At 56.0% G+C, this 18,340-nt stretch overlaps 6 protein-coding genes across 6 annotated transcripts in view; 4 read left to right on the forward strand and 2 right to left on the reverse strand.

Annotated features, from left to right (window-relative positions):
• Positions 1-1,665: 1,665 nt before the first annotated feature.
• On the forward strand, positions 1,666-7,044 carry CHGG_03626 (uncharacterized protein; the record flags this gene model as incomplete). Its single annotated transcript, XM_001230141.1, has 10 exons — positions 1,666-2,556; positions 2,609-2,696; positions 2,772-3,530; positions 3,803-3,913; positions 4,147-4,877; positions 4,941-5,036; positions 5,146-5,558; positions 5,813-5,844; positions 6,441-6,583; positions 6,652-7,044. The coding sequence occupies 10 exons, from the start codon at positions 1,666-1,668 to the stop codon at positions 7,042-7,044; spliced, it is 3,657 nt and encodes a 1,218-aa protein (XP_001230142.1).
• A 1,101-nt stretch (positions 7,045-8,145) lies between these two features.
• Positions 8,146-10,015, reverse strand: CHGG_03627 (uncharacterized protein; the record flags this gene model as incomplete). Its single annotated transcript, XM_001230142.1, has 3 exons — positions 8,146-8,320; positions 8,375-9,781; positions 9,843-10,015. The coding sequence occupies 3 exons, from the start codon at positions 10,013-10,015 to the stop codon at positions 8,146-8,148; spliced, it is 1,755 nt and encodes a 584-aa protein (XP_001230143.1).
• Positions 10,016-11,434: 1,419 nt separating this feature from the next.
• Positions 11,435-12,532, forward strand: CHGG_03628 (uncharacterized protein; the record flags this gene model as incomplete). The annotated part of the gene is made up of 2 exons (XM_001230143.1): positions 11,435-11,765; positions 11,832-12,532. 2 exons carry the CDS (start codon positions 11,435-11,437, stop codon positions 12,530-12,532), a joined length of 1,032 nt encoding a protein of 343 aa, XP_001230144.1.
• Positions 12,533-13,264: 732 nt separating this feature from the next.
• On the forward strand, positions 13,265-14,436 carry CHGG_03629 (uncharacterized protein; the record flags this gene model as incomplete). Its single annotated transcript, XM_001230144.1, has 2 exons — positions 13,265-13,586; positions 13,664-14,436. 2 exons carry the CDS (start codon positions 13,265-13,267, stop codon positions 14,434-14,436), a joined length of 1,095 nt encoding a protein of 364 aa, XP_001230145.1.
• A 457-nt stretch (positions 14,437-14,893) lies between these two features.
• CHGG_03630 (uncharacterized protein) lies at positions 14,894-16,027 on the forward strand (the record flags this gene model as incomplete). The annotated part of the gene is made up of 2 exons (XM_001230145.1): positions 14,894-15,285; positions 15,349-16,027. The coding sequence occupies 2 exons, from the start codon at positions 14,894-14,896 to the stop codon at positions 16,025-16,027; spliced, it is 1,071 nt and encodes a 356-aa protein (XP_001230146.1).
• A 433-nt stretch (positions 16,028-16,460) lies between these two features.
• The window catches only part of CHGG_03631 (uncharacterized protein), a gene marked incomplete at both ends in the record, with an annotated part of 2,685 nt that continues 805 nt past the window's right edge, over positions 16,461-18,340 (reverse strand). The window contains 4 exons of the mRNA XM_001230146.1: positions 16,461-16,766; positions 17,176-17,249; positions 17,572-17,702; positions 17,871-17,915. Of these exons, the coding sequence (XP_001230147.1) occupies positions 16,461-16,766; positions 17,176-17,249; positions 17,572-17,702; positions 17,871-17,915 (556 nt within the window). The remainder of the gene's footprint in view (positions 16,767-17,175; positions 17,250-17,571; positions 17,703-17,870; positions 17,916-18,340) is intronic.

Raw genomic sequence — 18,340 nt, forward strand, 5'->3', positions numbered from 1 at the left:
CCCACTATGAAAGAGTGTGTCGATGTACCCGACAGGCAAGCCCGTAGTATTGGGAAAACACTCTAACCGCGTGGCGCCCAACCGCGGGCTAGTCACGCCGGGCACATAGGTAGCCCTCCTGCGAAGCTGCAGGTGATTGCAAATAACCGGAGAGCTGGGAATTACCACGTTGTCAACTAGCTGTCGCGCTATAGGGCCTCCGCCCTCCGTTGCCCATCCAGTTCAGTAATTGTCACCCCGCTCTTTGTGGATGCCTTTATCGCTGCAAGTTAACCGCTGTCGATTCGGCTTCCAACCTACCAAATCTACGCTCGTGATATGCCGCTTGTGAAGGTACCTGGTGATTTATCATCTGTTCATGCTAGCTCAGTAATGCGCAGATACTACCAGCATTGCAACGCGGAGTTATCATAGACGTATCTCATTTTCGTCCAATCGTACTATTAGTAGGTATGTCGGTTAACATAGGTAGGTAGGTACCTAGATTTGGAGCAGTACCCAGACTTTATAAACTTGAGAAACAACGGTCCAAACCACGGCATTTGTTGTATGGGCCCGGCGCAATGGCTACCTTATAGGTAGTTGTGGTGTGTGCTGCGTGCAACCCTAGAACTGCCGTGTAACCAGCAGTTGCACAGCAGTGACAGCGCACATCGCGGCTGTTGAGTTAATGAGTGCTACTAACTACTCTATGGCGTAATAACATGAACCCGCCCTCCCGGATAGGCTCCAGCCGGCACCATGTGCCTGGTGGGTGTCTTCAGCCTCCAGGTTGCACATGGCGCACGAGCGATGTGATACCGCAGAATCTCGCCAACACACGACTGCGTGGGTTGGTATCTGTGGTTGAAGCAAATTAGCGTTGGTTTCTTTGGGGGAGGTAAGCTATTTCCGAAATAAAAACCGAGTTGAAACTCAGGCGGTGTGTTACTGATGCCCAAGCCAATACTTCCAAATATCCCGAAGGGAGCTTGCTGCGGGCTTCCGCCGTGTTACTAACTAAGGGCTTGATTCCTCATTTCCCCACTAACCTGCCGCCTGCAGTCAGGCCCGGTCTCTTATTCATCTCGACTATAACGGGGTTATATAAATCAAGCTCAAGGCTGCTGCTCCGATCTTTACGTGATTCGGTGGGAGCTGATGACGTGCTCACGGTCACAAAAAAGGAAGGCAGGCGCTGCTGCACGAGGTCTGCTTGAATCCTCCTCGGCACTGCGCAACTTCCCAAAGGCGCGAGTGTCACTGCCATTTCTAATCTGCCATTCCCTTTCGGTTAGCCTCAGGTTAAAGCCCCTTCCTCTTTAACTAACGTAGCACCCGACCCGCTGTCCCCCAAGACCCCTTTCCGCTAGCCCCAGTTTCAACGGCTTCCAGGTTCAGGAGTTACCCTGCTATCTCCGGCCCGGCAATATCGGCACGCGAACTTTTGTGAATGTCTCCGTGTGCAGGTGTGCAGGCTGACCCCAATGCAACGCTAATCGCTCCCAACCCTTGCTCCCCACGCCATCCTCGGGTTCTCGACATTCCCGCTCCTGTTCCCGATTGTGCCAGAAAAACTCCAGAACGCCCCCCGCTTGGCTTTTCTTGGCTTTAACGGCCAACTTTGGCTTGCAGCACGACGAACCCGGACGCCGGTTTCAACAACACAGCATCCTGTGGTCCCAAATGGCGGAAAACGGGAAACGCCAGAGCCGAGAAGGGGACGACTCAAACATGGAGAAGGCCGAGGAAAAGCGCGAGAAATCGGTTTCCGATTCAAGCTCCACGGCGGGATCTGTCCATGTAGCAAAGGTTGAGAAGGAGAGCGCTCTCGCCGACAGCGACCACGACCAATCCACCTCAGCACATCCCGATGGTGGCTTCAGCTCTTCCGACTTCGACACCGAAGAGGCCAAGGTCGCGGTCCCCGGCCACGATCTCGATGTCGAGCTCGCGCAAGTGAGTTCGCCCTTCACCGCCACCATGACCCCTTGGTCCCTCTCCTCCATCCCCGAAACAGACCACTCACCAGACCCCCAGCACCACGGCACCGCGGCCGAGCTCTCGCGCAGCAACACGCGCAACAGCACCAGGTCGCGCATCTCGCGCATCATCTCGCGGAAGCGCACCGTCGAGCGCGAGCGCATCCCACACGCGCCCATCCCCCTGTCCAACCTCGACGAGGGCGTGGTCGGCTGGGAATCGCAGGACGACCCGGCCATGCCCCTCAACTTCCCTTCCCGCAAGAAGTGGCTGATCGTCGGTCTGCTGTCGGGTATCACCCTGCTGACCCCCTTCGCCTCGTCCATCCTGGCCCCCGGCATCTCCAACCTCAGCAAGGAGTTCGGTAACACTAACCAGGTTATCGGCGCCATGACCGTCAGTGTCTACCTGCTGGGCTACGTCATTGGCCCCCTGTTCCTGGCCCCCCTGAGCGAGCTGTATGGCCGCCGCCCAGTGCTCGCCGTTGCGAACGTGTTTTTCTGCTTGTGGTTGATTGGGTGTGCGCTGGCGCCGTCGATTGAGTCGTTGATCGTGTTCCGCTTCTTTAGTGGCATTGGTGGATCAGGGTGTCTGGTATGTCTATTTGCTATGTACCTACTTCAGGGGCCAAGACTGACCATGACAGACCCTCGGAGCGGGCGTCATCGCGGACGTGTTCAGAACCGACCAACGAGGTTCTGCCATTGGCATGTACACCCTTGGGCCTCTGATCGGTACGTGCACATACCCATTCCCCTTTTGTTTACTGGCCCCTTCTCGAGAGATACTTACTGACTAACCCCTTTTAGGCCCGACGGTTGGCCCCGTCCTTGGTAGCTGGCTCTCCCAAACCATCGGCTGGCGCTGGGACTTCTGGATCGTCTTCATCATCTCGGTCATTGTCGTCGGCCTGTTCGAGCTGTTCACCACCGAGACCAACCCGCGCATCCTGATCAAGCACAAGGTCGCGCGCCTGCAAAAGGAGCTCAACCGCACCGACCTGCGCAGCTGCTACGACACCCCCGGCGCCGAGAAGCAGACGCCAACCCAAACCCTCATCAACGGCCTCATCCGCCCGACCAAGATGCTCTTCCTGTCGCCGACCGTCTTCTTCATCTCGCTCTACCTCGCCTTCGCCTATGGCACGCTGTACCTGCTCTTCACCACGATCCCGACCGTCTTCCAGCAGACGTACGGCTGGAGCGTCGGCATCACGGGCCTGGTGTACATCTGCCTCGGCGTGGGCAACGTGAGCGGCTGGGCCGTCATCACGGCGACGTCGGACCGCGGCGTGGTTAAGCGCACCCGCGCCAACGGCGGCGTCTTTGAGCCCGAGATGCGCCTGCCCCTGAGCATCTACTTCAGCTTCCTCCTGCCCGTCACCTTCTTCTGGTACGGCTGGTCCACCTACTACCGCACCCACTGGATCGTCCCCGTCTTGGGTCTGTTTCCCTTTTCGTTTGGCGTCATCGGCATTTTCCTGCCGCTCATGACCTACCTGGTCGACTCCTTCCCGGTCTATGCCGCCTCGGCCATGGCCGCCAACACCGTCTTTCGCAGTCTGGTCGGTATGTTGCTGCCCCTGGCCGGGCCGTCCATGTACGCGAATCTTGGCCTGGGGTGGGGAAACTCGCTGCTGGGCTTCATCTGCGTGATTATGATCCCTGTGCCACTTTTACTGGTCAAGTATGGGGGGCGATTAAGGAAGATGGGCTTGCAGTTATAAAATGGGAGGGGCGTATCGTAGATGGTAATACATGGCCGGGTAAAATCCAATAAAAAGGCCAGACTGGGTAACACATTGTAATGTTCAAAATACAGATAACGACGACCTACATAGATAATCTGCATCCTAATAGGTGCATGCCAGTATTTGTTCAGCTCTGCTGCTTGACATCTGGACTGCTTACCCCTCGATGTGCGGCATGGTTCTGCAAATCCGGCATGGGCCGTGAGCCTAACATGATCACAAACCTTGATTTGGGCGAAGACTTGCCCATCCGCCGTAGCTTTCATGAATAAACCACCTAGCTTGAAATTGTTTGCCCTTTCCCTGAACTACAGCCATGACTCTCGGTCTTGCCGTATAATGTCCGGAACAGTAGGTGTGGCAAATTGGCAGGCACAAAGGCCACAAACCATAAGCGGGTTCCCTCCCCTTGGCTATCAAGGTAACGTGGCCAGGAACCCACCTCCAGGCTCCCAGACAAGCTGGCCAGAAGCCTTCCCTCCCGTCCAAATATCGAGTTATGAACAAAACATCACCATCAACCGGCACATCACAATCCAGCATGCAGATTTCCCCCATATGGCGCTCGCTCCCGGACGATCTAGCCGAGCAGGTCTTCGCCCTCCACGTCAACACCCACTTCTTCACCGACCCAGCCTACACCTGGACCCAGCTCCGCCAGCTCTCGGCGCACCAGAAGCGCGTGATCGAACTCCGCTTCCGTGCCTACTGGCTCCCCAAGCTGAGCATCAGCCTGTACGCCAGCGCCTCGCACAGGTTCGACTACGGGATGGACGAGGCCGCGCAGCAGACTACCACCACCACCACCGCCACTACCGCCACCACCGCCAGCCTCGGTGACGATGGTAGCGTGGTGTTTTCCATGCAGCGGCAGGTCCACAGCCCGCTGGTGGGGATCAGCCAGGACTTGGGACTGGGAAGGTACACGAGGACATACCTGCGCAAGGCCTGGGTCATGTACAATCGGGTGGAGTACAGAAATGTTACGGTGCGGCTGGGCGAGGGCGTGCTGAGTGGTGGGTGCCGCGGCGGGTACATCCTCAACGACACCCATCTTCCCGGGGTGGAGTTGTTGGAGGGTGGGGGGATTCGGTTTGACTGGAAGGGGGCCGTTGATGAGCTGCTGCGTGAAGAAATGTACATGCGGAGGGAGGGGGAGAAAATGGTATGTCTTGTTTGTTGGACTGGATGCTTGAGGCTGAGTCGACTAATCTTTTTGTACGTACAGTTCGACGCCGCCTGCGAGGAGTGGCTGGCCAACAATCCCCAGCACCTCCCTGGTACCGACAAAGAGAAACGCGGATCCCCACCCCTGAACATCCAGGTCAGACTCTGGCGCTCCCACGTCCAGGCAGCCCGCCGCGTTGCGGCCCTCAATCACCGCGTGGCCAAGTCCCTTCGGGACCACGAGGCAGATACAGTTCAAGTATCAGGCCACATCCAAGTGGCTGCATGGTCAGGAGCCGGATTATGTACCCCTCGACGCGGTCCGGCGTTGGCTGTTTGTTGCTTGCCCTCGAGAGCAACCGCCTGACATCTTCGAGGTGGCCGAGGTCGAAGAGTCGGTTGTGCCGATGATGCAGATATTCCAGACATGGGTTCGGCAGCAGCCGTGTGCTGCTGAGAATGACCTAGAAAAGGCTTCCCGTGACGACGATATGGTTCCGACTCACACAATTATCGATTTGTATCGTAAAGAGTTCGCCTGGCGCGCCTGGATCAGATACTCCAAGAGGGATGAGCACGACGATCGCCGGCTAGACGAGGATACAGATGACGAGTTTATGGATTGTGGACAGAACTGGACAGGCCCTCAGGCGCTCTTGTTAGGTGACGAGAAGGTCAGGTGGGTTAAGTCAATTTGGTGATGGACAGAAGAGTTGAGAGATGGTTGGTCTACGATAGTGTCTGGATACTGGGGGACAGGGAATACTATTTACCTGGGTAGGTAGCAACGGCAACATAGCATCGTTGCGTAGCCCTCAAGCAAGATTTTATCCGTGGCCTCTAAGAGCCACTTTCAGCTTCATTGGTCCTCGTACGCTGGCGGTGATAATCTTTGCTCAGCGACCTTAGGACTCCAATTCTTCAAGTTTACAGACACGACGTAAACATCCGCGAGTCACCGAAACGTAGGACAAAATAGGGGTAGATGGGAAGAGAATGGTACCTTACAATGAGATTATGAGTCTAACCTTGCGTACTGTTCCTGTCGGATGGGCATGATATAGCTTACTAGATTATTGAATAAGAACAAGAATGGAGTGAAAGAGGCTCAAAGGAAATCCGAGGAGAATAAGCACTGTGCATGGGCTTGGGGAAGACTGTGTTTAGACTCAGCCGCCCCGCTGTCCACGACTGCTAAACAGTGCACTTTTCGACTCCTGCCCCATTTCCGCACAGTCCCCACTTTCCGCAGTGCAGTCCGCATTTTGGCACCTCAACTCGCCGCTTGCATCAACACTTAGCGACTTCCACCCGGAGCATAATATATCGAGAATCACAGCTTTGCAGAGCATCATCTTAATTCACACCGCTGCAATTTAACATCACCATGGATCGAGATGTAAATTCAGCCGACAACCTCCTAGGTCAGTCAATTCTAGTGACTGTTGCCTTTTTGTGTTCTCTTTCTGGCCGGTTTTTGTTGTGCACATTCCTCTGAATATCATCATCCCACCCTAAGCCCATCCTCAACGAAAGTACCGACCCGCTGACCCCTCAACAGAGAGGAAAAACATCCTCATCGCCGAGATCAAGACATCATTTCGCGACCTCGTCAACCACACCGCCGCCCCGGTCGACAGCACAGCCTGGACGGGCCAAACCGCCTACAACAGCCTGGCCATGGGCGCCAAAATGAGCAGCATAGTGCGTCCCTCCTATGCATCCCACCCCCTCCAACCCCAGCTAACCGCGCCCAACCCACCGGGGCACAGATAAAATCAACCGAAGACCTCCTCTCCCTGACGCGCAAGGTCCGCGAGCTCTGGCTGATCGGCGCGCTGAAGCCGCCCGGCGCGCAGGACGCCGCGGCCGAGCAGGCCATGCAGCAGGACGCCGAGCAGGTCTTCGCCATGCTCAACGCCCTCCGCGACCGCCAGCGCCAGGCCATGCTGCAGCAGGCCCCCGGTGGCGGCTTCACCTACGAGCAGGGCGCCGTCGACGGGCCCGCCCCGCCGCACCAGCCGTCCCAACCCCAGCCGCAGTCCCAGCCCGAGAACGGGGTCTCCCAGGGCCCCGCGCAGGCGTTGCCGAACATCAGTAACGGCCAAGCGCAACAGCAACAACCCGCTGGCGCGCTGCCGCGGCCGTCAGTTCAGCAGCTTTAGGCGAGCGGCTCTCCCCATCCCGACCTAGGCGGGGCGAACTCGTGGAGGTCGTCCGGATCCGGATCGGAGGAGGAAGAGCCTGCGGCTGGGTGGGGAACGGCGGGCGCTGGTGTGTCGGGGAGAAGGTGCCACGCATGGGAGGAGCAGATTGAAAAGTTGAAGGTGATGCGGGCTCTTCGGAGGATGAGCTGGTCAAGCCCGCTAGAGGGCTTCAGTGTGTTATCCTTAAAGGGTGCTTCGCAGCGTGGGCCTGGGCCGATATCGGTGGAACAGGGGACAAAGCAGGACGAGGCTGTAACTTTGGGGAATGGGAAACAAGAACAGGGACAACACGACAATGACGATATGGACGGGGGAGAGTCTGATTCGTCGCACACGTTATAGGATGAGACGTCTGTGTCTGGAGACCTTGATACGGATTCCCCGGGGCAGTATTTTGACGGAGTTGAACCAAGGTTCGCGAAAGCGGCCACACTGCTCAGTATAACAGACAATGAGGGCCCAGGGAATGGAATCCGGAAGGACGCGACTCGCAATAATGGAGCCCGGGAAAATCAGGCTCTCGACAATACAACGCGCGAAAACCAGGCTCCGGAGAACAGAAGTCATGGAAACGACTCAAACGAGGCTCCGGAGATGGGAAGTCAGGAAAGCGAAAATCCAGTCTACGAAACGACCCAGAGCCCAGTTGAGGGGAGAGACCGCAGCTTCCAGTCCAGAGGACTTACTACTTGACGATGACTCGGATGAGTTCGACTTGATCCCAACCCGGAACATTTGGACCGAGACCCTTGTGATGCCACAGGAAACGCCTTCCCCTTAGTCGGCCACGGCATGGCCCGCAGCGAGGCAGGCTGCGGGCTGCCCTGAGAGATATCGGTGGGAGTGGTCACGGCTAGCCCTAGAATGGAAGGGTTGTGCCGGGTGGGATCAAGATGGACTGTACTGGCGAACAAGTGTATAATACATTTACTGCCCGACACGGCATCATGGGGTATCAGAGGTTCGGCGAGGGTTATCTCACTCGCCGAGGACTAGTCACAAGTGGTAATGGACCGTCCACTAAAGCGGTTTGAATACACAGCCTTTAAATATCCCCTCCTATGTGCCCACTTCCTCTACGCCGTCGGCGTCGTCGCCCAACTCGGCTTGCAGTGCCTTGGGCACCTTCTCTGTCCTATCGGAGCGCTCATGTGAAGCCTCCACGCCGCCGGCAGTCACCCAGAGGAAGTAATCGGTCCGGAAGTTATCGACTTGGTTAAAGAAGAGGTGGAACCTGCCCAGCGTTAGCAAAATGTACCATGGCAACCCACACCTCAGAACGACTCACGAGTTCTCCTTCTCCTCTAGCTCAAACATACGACGATAGATGTGCTGGTCCTTGAACGCCTCAATCTTGGCCTCCCACTTGGCAAAGTCGATCGGCTCCTTGCCCAACCCCGCCGCCTTACTGTTGTACCCTGTAAACATGGGCCGCTCCAGCATCAGCCCCAGTCCGGGGGCCTTGGGGATGCTGATGCGGCGGGGCCCGTAGCTCTCGGAGATGGTGGAGAGCGGGGCGCCGCAGCGGACGACCATGACGGCCATGGCGACCATCTTGCGGATCTGGTGCATCATGAAGGACTGGCCGTGCACCATGAGCGAGAGCCACTCCGTGTCGCCGATGGTGATGGGCGTAGTGTTGACCTGGAACGACTTGATGTGCCGCATGGCCGAAGCGTCTTTGTGCGACTTCATGACGGTGTAGTTGTGGTAGTTGCGCGTGCCCAGGTAGGAGTTGAGCGCCTGCTGGAGCTTTTCGATGCGCGCCGGCGTGGCGCGGTACCGCCGCTTCGCCGCGACGTAGGCGGCTTTGACCTGGCGGAGGGCGAGCTCTGCTGGGGTGAGGTCTCTTTCGGGTTTGAATACTTTCGGCGTGTCCTCCTCTTGTACGTCCTTCATCTCGGCGTCCTTTGATACGACCTCGGGGTCCGGCTGCGTTGGTGTCCCCTCGTCGGTAAGATCTTGGTCTTGTGTGTCGTAGAGTTTCCGCAAAACCTCTGCCTTGACGTCGGCGTCTAACCCCTCGAAAATCGGCTCGATATCGTTCTTCTCAACCTCATCCCAGAAATCCTTGACATCGCCGAGGCGCTCCATGTACTCGTCGTATACCCCCTGCTCCTTCGCAGAGGCGGCAATCCTTTTGCCCAGAAAGCTATGAGGTTGCGGCGGCAAAAGGGAGTAGCTGGGCATTAGATACTCGTACCACCGGGACTCGCACGCCTGGTAGGCACTGAAACCATTACTGGTACGGTGAATCCCCCATATCCTGATCTGTTCTGGTAGGTGTTCGTTGATCTTGGTGACGATGTCCTCGTCCTCGACGATCAGCTTCAGCGAGAGCACATTGCCAGCCGCGTGAACTCCCTTGTCGGTCCTTGCGCACCGCACCAAACTTGACTTCTTCGGGTCGTCGGCGTTCGCTTTCGAGATGGCGCCTGCGGCAACAAAGGCAGAGAAGAGGTCGCCCTCGATGGTTTTCTCCTTGTGATTGATCTGGATTCCATGGTAGCCGGTCCCCGCATATCCAATCAACACGGCCACTTTGCGCTTCGGGCGACGTTCCTCGGCGGCGATCTCTTCGGGGGTGAAAGCTATGCTCATATAGCTCTTGCCCTGGTTGTCCTCGTCGATCACTTTGCGGCGTTTCGCCTCGCGGTTGTCCCGAACCCGCTGGCGCTGGTCGGGAACGTCACCCCTATCGGCTTGTCAGTGTCGGCATTGAGAAGCCACCAAGAATGGCAGATGCGACGACGTACTTTGCGCTGCCGAAACCGCTGTGTTTCCGTTTTTGCTTATCGTTTCCGCGATCTCTGCCGCCACGTTTGCCTCGGTTCCCATTGCTCTTGTTGGCGGAGTTGGTAGACGGCGCCATATCCGGTGCGCTCGGGGGGCCGCCGGCCACGACGTTTGAAGTCTCGTTGGCTGCCATCTTGCGAATTGGCGGATTGCTCTCATGGCGGTTTGACGAGGCTGCAGCGAAGGAAATAAATTTTGGCCGCGAAAGTCATTGCAACTTCAGGCGCACGCACCAATTGCTGCGGGGTCGAAGTGGGGCAGACGTTGGAGCGACTGGAGTGGGACTCTGGCCGAAAAAAGCTGAAGCGCATGTGCCGGAACCTTGGACTTGAAGAACGAAATGAAACTCATCCTTCGAAAGTCCGAAGTCTACTTTTTATTGTACTCGATTTTCTTTTTCTTGGTTTCTTTTCTTCTTCCTCTTTTCTTGATTTCCTGCTCCCCATTCGAGTTCAACTTTTTCTGACCATGAGTGTGGCTTCCCGTTGCCGAGGTTTTCCCATTTCCCAATCCTCGTCTGAATCGAACCCCAATACCACACTGTTCTGTTAACTCTCGTTTTCATGTTCGAGCCCTCGGGGTATTCCCAATGCCCGTCGTACATAGTAACAAATCTGTCGTTCGCTCCCAAAATCATTGACTTGAATACGACACCGCTGCCACCTTCAATGCCAACGCGGGTTCGCGCCGTGGCCGGAATGCATCGCACGCAACGGCCACAACCATTGGCAGGCACGCCGACATGTGTTTTCGCGGATCGCGAACGGCTGCTCATGGTTCTGATACAAGTAGTGAGGCTTCATCCTGACAAGCTTCACTGCTGGCCAGCATGGCCGGGGGCCCCTGTTCCGGCGCCGGACCGGGCCCGACTGCCGCAACGACCACGGAGTTGCAGTGATTCGCACAGACAAAAACGTCGATCAATCAACGGCCCCCAAGTTGGTTTTGGGGGTGGCACAGCTGACGCAGGGGGCAAGGAACTGCTTTGGTCCGTCGATCGGTGCCACTAGTTAAACGAAAGAGATCCAATGCATCACCGCCGAGGGGTTCAAGCCAAATTACACAAACTCGCGCCGTATTCGTACCTACGGCGGTTATCCTCCAACGATCGAACCACCTTGGTTTGCTGCTGCTCTCTCTCATCGGGTAGCACAGCATTGTTTACCGCCGGCCCGGCGTGTCACATCGGGAATGGAGCCATGGAGATTGCCGTCAGCTTGACCCCTGACAGAACGGCGGACCAGCTCTTGGCGTAGGATTCTCGATGAAACCATGCAAGGCGGGTGAAGCCCAAATCGATGAAAGATCCCCACAGGTCGCGGGCGATGCCCTGCTGAAAGAAGCACCGAGACCTGATCGAGTTTGGCCTCTCTTTTATCCATGCGCGGCCCCGCCTGTTAAGCAAATTGATCATCGTCGTTCCCATCGTGCATTCTTCTTTTCTTCCTCTCGCGTGTGGTTCCAGACGGTTGGGTCGCGGTGAATTAATCAAGAGCCTTTTGCTCCTTCGACTCCATCTGCGACTGACGAGGTAACCAGACACGAGGTATTCATGGCAACCTCCAAGGGCCTAGGCCCGCTCGGCCTGCTCTGTACCGCCGCTGTGGCGACATTCCCGTCCATATTTCTTGCAACCTCACTCTACCCGGCCTCCGTCAGCGCGGCAACAGATGATTCTTTGCTCATCAACTGCTACCGCTGGGACGGGGCCATAACGGCGAACAATACCAAGTGTCCCAACTCCAATGCCTGCTGCGGACCGACCGCCACATGTCTCTCGAACCGCCTCTGCAAGAACGTCGGGGACGGGCCGAACCTCTGGGTGCGAGGGCCTTGTGCGATAGAGGGCTGGGACGATGATTGTGCCCAGATCTGCAAGTACAGTGAGTCCCTTGAACTAACGACGCCGACATATTTCCCGAACCGGCTGGTAACATTATCCCCCCCAGACGAAACGACCGGTATATTCCCCCGCGTCACGCCGTGCAATGATGGCAGCCTCTGCTGCAACGACGATCCGCAATGCTGCCAAAACGGGAACGGGATATTTCTCGACGAGAGCGGGAACAGGGCTTCTGCGAAAGCGACGGCTGCCACCACCAGCTACCCTCCTGTCAGCGACGGCCTCGAGCGCTTCACCTTGACCCCATCGACTAGCACGACGAGCACATCCAGCACATCCGCCACCACCGCTTCCGCCGACGAGTCCTCAACCACAACAAACGACGAGCCAGGCGCAGCAACCACATCGTCTTCGACCACCCCCCCGCCCGACACGTCGAACAACTCGGACGACTCGATAGGACTCAAAGTCGGGCTGGGCCTCGGCATCCCACTGGCCGTCATACTGACCGCCATCGCCGTCTACTTTTTCCTGCGTCGGCGCAACCGCCACGCCAACGGAACCATGCCCGACTCGCAGCAACCGTACGACCCGTATGGAGGAGACATGGCCCAACCGGGTGGCGGCTATCCGTACTCGGCGGGGACGAACTACGCCGCCACGGCGAACCCGCCCGGGTACCCGGACCAGCATCCGGGGGTGTATGCAGGACAGCAAAAGTACCAACCCGTCGAGATAATGGGCCACAGCGCGACGGAACTGGATGGGAGCCAGTATGGACCGCGGGAACGGCATGAGTTGAGTTGAGTTAAGTTAATGGTGTTGGTCGTTATAATGAAAGGAGATGAATTTATCACTCATCTGATTCATCGCGATGTGTTTGGGCTAGCAATTGTTGACATATGTCGCTCCCTGCCTTGGAACTTGATGAGGATTTCGGTTTGCTATGTCTTTCGCGCCAGTCAAGATATCCGCGAGGTGCAGTCTGGTAGTTAGCAAGCGAAGCTCTTACGCAAAGTTGAGCTTTTTGGCGAAATAATTCAAAGTGAGCATTTTCCAACACCCATCTATCCCGGTTCTTTTAGCGGCCATCAACACTGCCCCAATCTGGAAATTTACGGGTCTTTTTCTCTCGCCACTGAGTGTCGTTGACTGGGATCGGGAATCAGGGAGCGTGAAGCGACCATGACCTTCCCTAGCTCGTCCGAGGGCGGAACCCCTTGGCGGCGTCGGTTCCTTCGGGTACGACTAAAATCTGCAGTGCGCCATCACACGGGGAATGGCACGGTATCACGGAGGTATTGCCAAGATGCCAATAGCTGAATATCGAGGACATCGTGCTGCCTGCGCCGCTGGCAGGCCGCCATTGAATAGGTACTAAGTCGTATCAGGTAAAGTAGGTACCATAGGTTAATGTAATTTTGTGCCTTTTCCCCCCTCGATTCCCTCTTCATTCTCTCCCCTCTCGATTAACTTCTTGAGAGGTACCTAACTACCTTATCCTGTGGGTTGGACGGTCTCTCCCACGCTACGCCTACCATGGCAGTTCCACGGCTCGGTGCGCTGCGACGGATGGTTGCCGCACTTGCGGGTTTGCCTTTCATCAGCCTCCTCCTCCTCAATCCCTCGTTCTTGGTTGGCACCAACGCCCAGCTCATCGACTGTTACAAATGGGATGGCACAATTGCCGCGAACAACACGAGATGCCCTGGTTCTAACGCTTGCTGCGGTCCCGGCGCTGTCTGCCTCTCGAACCGGCTCTGCACATCAGACGGTAACCCGAACTCGAAAGCCAAGCTCGTGCGGGGACCCTGTGCTGTAAACGGATGGGACGACAGCTGTCCGCAGATTTGCACATACAGTAAGCCTAGTTCCATCCCCCCTGCACCATCCCTCGCCCAGCGACCAGGATTAACTCGGATTTCCTCCATCTTATAGAAGAGGGGAAGCTTTTTCCCAGAGTGGGCACTTGCGAAGATGGCAGTCTATGTTGTGATGATGACCCAGACTGCTGCAAGAAGGGGCTGGGCATCTTCCTCGACGAGAGCGGCAATCGGATATCGACCAGGGGCACAGCTTATACCACGAGATATCCTCCCACGGCCGGTGGAGCCTCTAGATACACCCTAATGCCGTCATCAGATGCTAGTAGCAGCACATCGACGAATAAAGCTGCCGCCAGCACTACGAAGACGCCCTCGACCACCAAAACGAGCACTCCAAATCCGTCACACAGCACCAGTGACACGGCCACTTCACAGAGCACGACGGATGGCGAGACTTCTAGGACCAGTACACCAAGCAACTCCGATGATGCATCCAAGGCTTCATCTGATTCCTCAGCAGCCACCACATCGTCGGACAACGCCTCGGAGGCCATTTCCTCCCGCTCCGACAACTCATTAGGCCTCAAGATTGGTCTCGGATTCGGTATCCCCGCGTCAATACTCGCCACAGCGGTAGTGATGTACTTCTGGCTGGGCCGACGGGGTCACCGTGCCGCGGGTGATGCTACGGCGGAGCGCACATCGGAAGTAGCGCCGTACCAACCGGCCAGTTTCGTCTCAGATTACCACCCGCAGATGCCGCCGCCCATGTACGGGAACCCGTATGCCGTGGAGTTAGGAGGACACAATCCAAGTGAGATGATGGCTCATACCCCGCCGGTGCAGCAGCACTTCCTGGTGCCGAGTACTCCGAAGCTGCAGTGATGGAGATGGGGTTGGCCTCATACAACCATATTCGCTTCAACTTTTACTTTTCCAAACAAACTAATCACGATTTCTTTACTTCAATGATATCCTTGATCTTCTTGAATTCCTCTCCAATGACGGCCGTATGCCGCTACATGTAGATACTCTCATTGAATTATTTCATTCCCCTTGAAGCTTTCGTCTGCTTTCAAGACCGAAACTTTCACCAAGTGCCTCAGGCGAAGAAAATAAAATCGATGTTACAAAAAAGTTGCTCATCTCGGTTTGAGACTGCCCGGTATGTGACTCACATATGCACATGGCCGACCAACACGACTGCAACTGGACATGGCGGGGCTGAGTGAATTCCATTTATTTGTTGATTCAACGACAACCCGAACCACCCTGCCTTGTCGTCAATTGTTAACCTTGCTCAATTTGCCCGACTTTGTCAACTTTCAACGGCAATATCGTAATGACCGACTCCAAGATTCACGGCTGGGCGCCGACGCTCTCGGTACCTGATTTTAAGGCCGTGGAAGGCGTGCTGCTTGAACTCGAGCGGCATCTGACCTTGCGCACCTACCTGGATGGCTACGAGTTGAGCTCTGCTAACACCGACGCGTGGATTGCCCTGCGGGTAAACAAAGTCGCAACTGGCGCCGTTCGCAAAGGTAGCCTGACTAACGTGGCCCGTTGGTTTTCTTTCATCGAAGCCAACCATCCCGAAATCAAGGGCGAGATCAAGGCAGCCCAGGCTAAAGCAAAAGAGAAACGCGCGACAGCTAGCAAAGCTGGTGGCAGCTACAACATTGGCCTGAAGAACACCGAGAACAGCGTGGTCACGCGCTTCCCCCCAGAGCCCTCGTGAGACCCCAGGCGCCATCTCTGCTCGAGCATAGATAACAGTTAGCTAATCTTATGGAATAGAGGATACCTCCATATCGGCCATGCCAAAGCCGCTTTTCTAAACGACTATTTTGCTCACGAGGCGTTTGACGGCAAACTCATCGTCCGGTTTGATGACACGAATCCGGCGAGGGAGAAGCAGGAATTCCAGGACTCCATCCTCGAAGACCTCCAACTCCTCGGGATCAAGCCGGACCGTATAACGTACACGAGCGACTATTCCCAGCAGTTATACAATATTTGTGAGCGTATGATTGCAGCGGGAAACGCCTACGCCGACGACACGGACCCTAACGTCCAAAAGGAGGAACGGCGGATTCGGCTTCCGAGCAAGCGACGAGACCGCCCAGCGGCTGAGAGCCTCGCCATCTTCAAGGAGATGAAGGATGGAACCGATTTTGGCAAGAAGCACTGCATTAGAGCTCGAATCACATTTGACTCGACCAATGGTGCTATGAGAGATCCAGTGGTCTACCGTTTTCCCAAATTCAAATCCGAGGACGGCGAGGAGCCCATATCGCTCCCCCATCACCGCACAGGGTGGGAATGGAACATCTATCCAACTTACGACTTCGCTTGCCCGGTAGTGGATAGCATCGAAGGTGTTACCCATGCTCTTCGCACGACCGAGTACGCAGACCGGAACGCCCAGTACCAGTGGTTCCTTGAGACCCTGGGCCCCCGGCCCGTACAGCTCTAGGACTTCGCCCGTATCAATTTCACTCGGACGTTCCTCTCAAAACGGAAGTTGACCAAAGTCGTTGGCAGCGGGATCGTGACAGGCTGGGATGATCCCCGCATGCCGACCGTCCGTGGGATCCTTCGCCGTGGCCTCACTCTCCCTGCTCTGCGCGAGTTTATGCTGAAGCAGGGCCCGAGCCGCAACGCCGTCACCATGGACTGGACTATCCTTTGGGCGATGAATAAAAAGTCTATCGACGCGGTTGCTCCTCGAAATCACGAGACAGTTGGTTGTAGCAACTATTCGGGGCGGCCCTGCATCGCCCTACTCGGAGGAGAGGGCTAAGCATCCTAAAAATGCTGCTGTCGGGACCAAGTTGGTCACATATGCAACCACTATACTTTTTGCCCAAGTAGACGCAGCGAGTTTCTCCTTGGATGAGGAGATCACGCTAATGACTTGGGGGAATGCCATGGTTCGAGAGATAACACGGGACGGCGCTGTTGTGGCGGGCTTGCAGCTCGAACTGCACCTGGAGGGGGACTTCAGGAAGACCGAGAAAAAGATTACCTGGTTGGCAAATGAGGGGAGTTCCCTCATCGATGCTGAGCTCTGGGAGTTTGACTACCTCCTGACCAAGGATGCCTTGGGGAAGGGCGATAAACTGGACGACTTCCTGGCCACCAACGCGGCCACCATGACTGAGGCGCTGTGCGATGCCAATCTGGTGACTGTCGAGTCCGGAGACATCATTCAGCTGGAGCGCAAGGGCTATTTCAGGGTCGACAAAGCTGCTGGACAAGGTCCTGGTGGCAAGGCGGTGTTGTTCAAGATCCCGACTGGGTCAAAGGAGTAAATAGCTTGATGCCAGGCTGTCCCTGCTAGAGACAACGTCGAAACCATTGCGTTCGGGATATCGGTTGCGGAAATGCAAATGTGGAAAACTACTAGCGGAACTCTTGAATCCATCTCTTGTCCTGTCTATATCGTAGCTCTTTCACACCGTGCCCTACATGTGCTGCCTTGTTCAAGAGGACGCCTCGCATTCCAAGTTACTCGTAGTCCAATCCTGCACCGTCGTCTCGGCACATCCATAGCAAGCACATAGCTAAACATACCCGTCAGCACCAATACCTAACCGGCGTTGCTGTCGAACCGATACGCACCTGCTCCTCGGCCAAGAGCTGGGTCCCGTGGTCGTTCACTGCACTGAAGTGACCTGGCTCCTTGGTACTCCGTCCTGATGAATGCGGCAAAGCATGCGTTTGCCTGGAGCACAGGACGGCAGTTTCTCGCTGGAGGCGTCACAGGGCCCGTCGCGGGCAGCGAGCGCGTGGGATGATGGTTGCTGCGGGAGCGCCGAGGACGGTGTGCCATCAGGGTCCGTGAGAGTGGCGAGAATGGCAGAAGAGTGCATTTTGAGTTGTGTTTCTTAAGGGAACGATGGGAATAGCCAAGAGCGCGGTCCGGCAGAGAAGCAGGCAAGTCAGGGGCGTCAAGACAAGTCAAAGGTTACGATCCGAGTTCCTGTTGTCATCGCGGAAGCTTTTTATACCCCTTACCTACCTCCAATCTAATCATGGTGGACCCAGGTTGCAATCTTGTTTCTCCCGTGGCTTCTAGAAAACTCGTTCCGCCGATGATCAACAACAATGGCACCCTGAAGGCGTGGGGAGATGAATGCGGCTCTTCCCTGCATGAACCCATTTTGGTGTTCTTGAACGTTTCCGGGCTTGGGGTACTCTGCGGATAAACATGCAGTTGTTGATCCGCCTATCATGACAAGCAGTGGCATTGCCCGGCAATATCCAGATCATCATATACCCCACGGCAAAATTGCCTCCCCTCTTCTCTCCCGTACCATCCGTGGGGGGCCACGAATTGGGCCAACCACGAAGGACCTCTCCTGTTTGGAGGTTTCAAGATCTTCATTTTCACTCCTGTGATCTCGCCGGTTAAACGATTGCTAGTATTGGTAGTCACATTTTCAATGTTCCACAACATGGTATCATGTTGCCAGAGTGTCATATCAGGAACTGTGTCCCGGTTTGTGGGTTTCGAGCACCGGCGAATACAAAACTGGTGTGTGGTGCAAAAACTGAGATCACCTTCTATCAAATGTGCATCACACACGTACTCTACAGTCAGAAGTTCACCAGTCACGAAGACTTCACCGCATACCCAGGAACCAGCGTCGCAACCCACACATCCATACTCATCACCTTCCCACCACCCCAGACGAATCCGCCGCCGCAACCGTCGCATCCCTAGCAGCCATAAACATGGACCACACACATACACTCCACAAAATCACTCACCAACAAAATAAAA

The sequence above is a fragment of the Chaetomium globosum genome, genomic scaffold (genome assembly GCF_000143365.1).
Source record: "Chaetomium globosum CBS 148.51 scaffold_2 genomic scaffold, whole genome shotgun sequence".
Lineage (NCBI taxonomy): Eukaryota > Fungi > Ascomycota > Sordariomycetes > Sordariales > Chaetomiaceae > Chaetomium > Chaetomium globosum.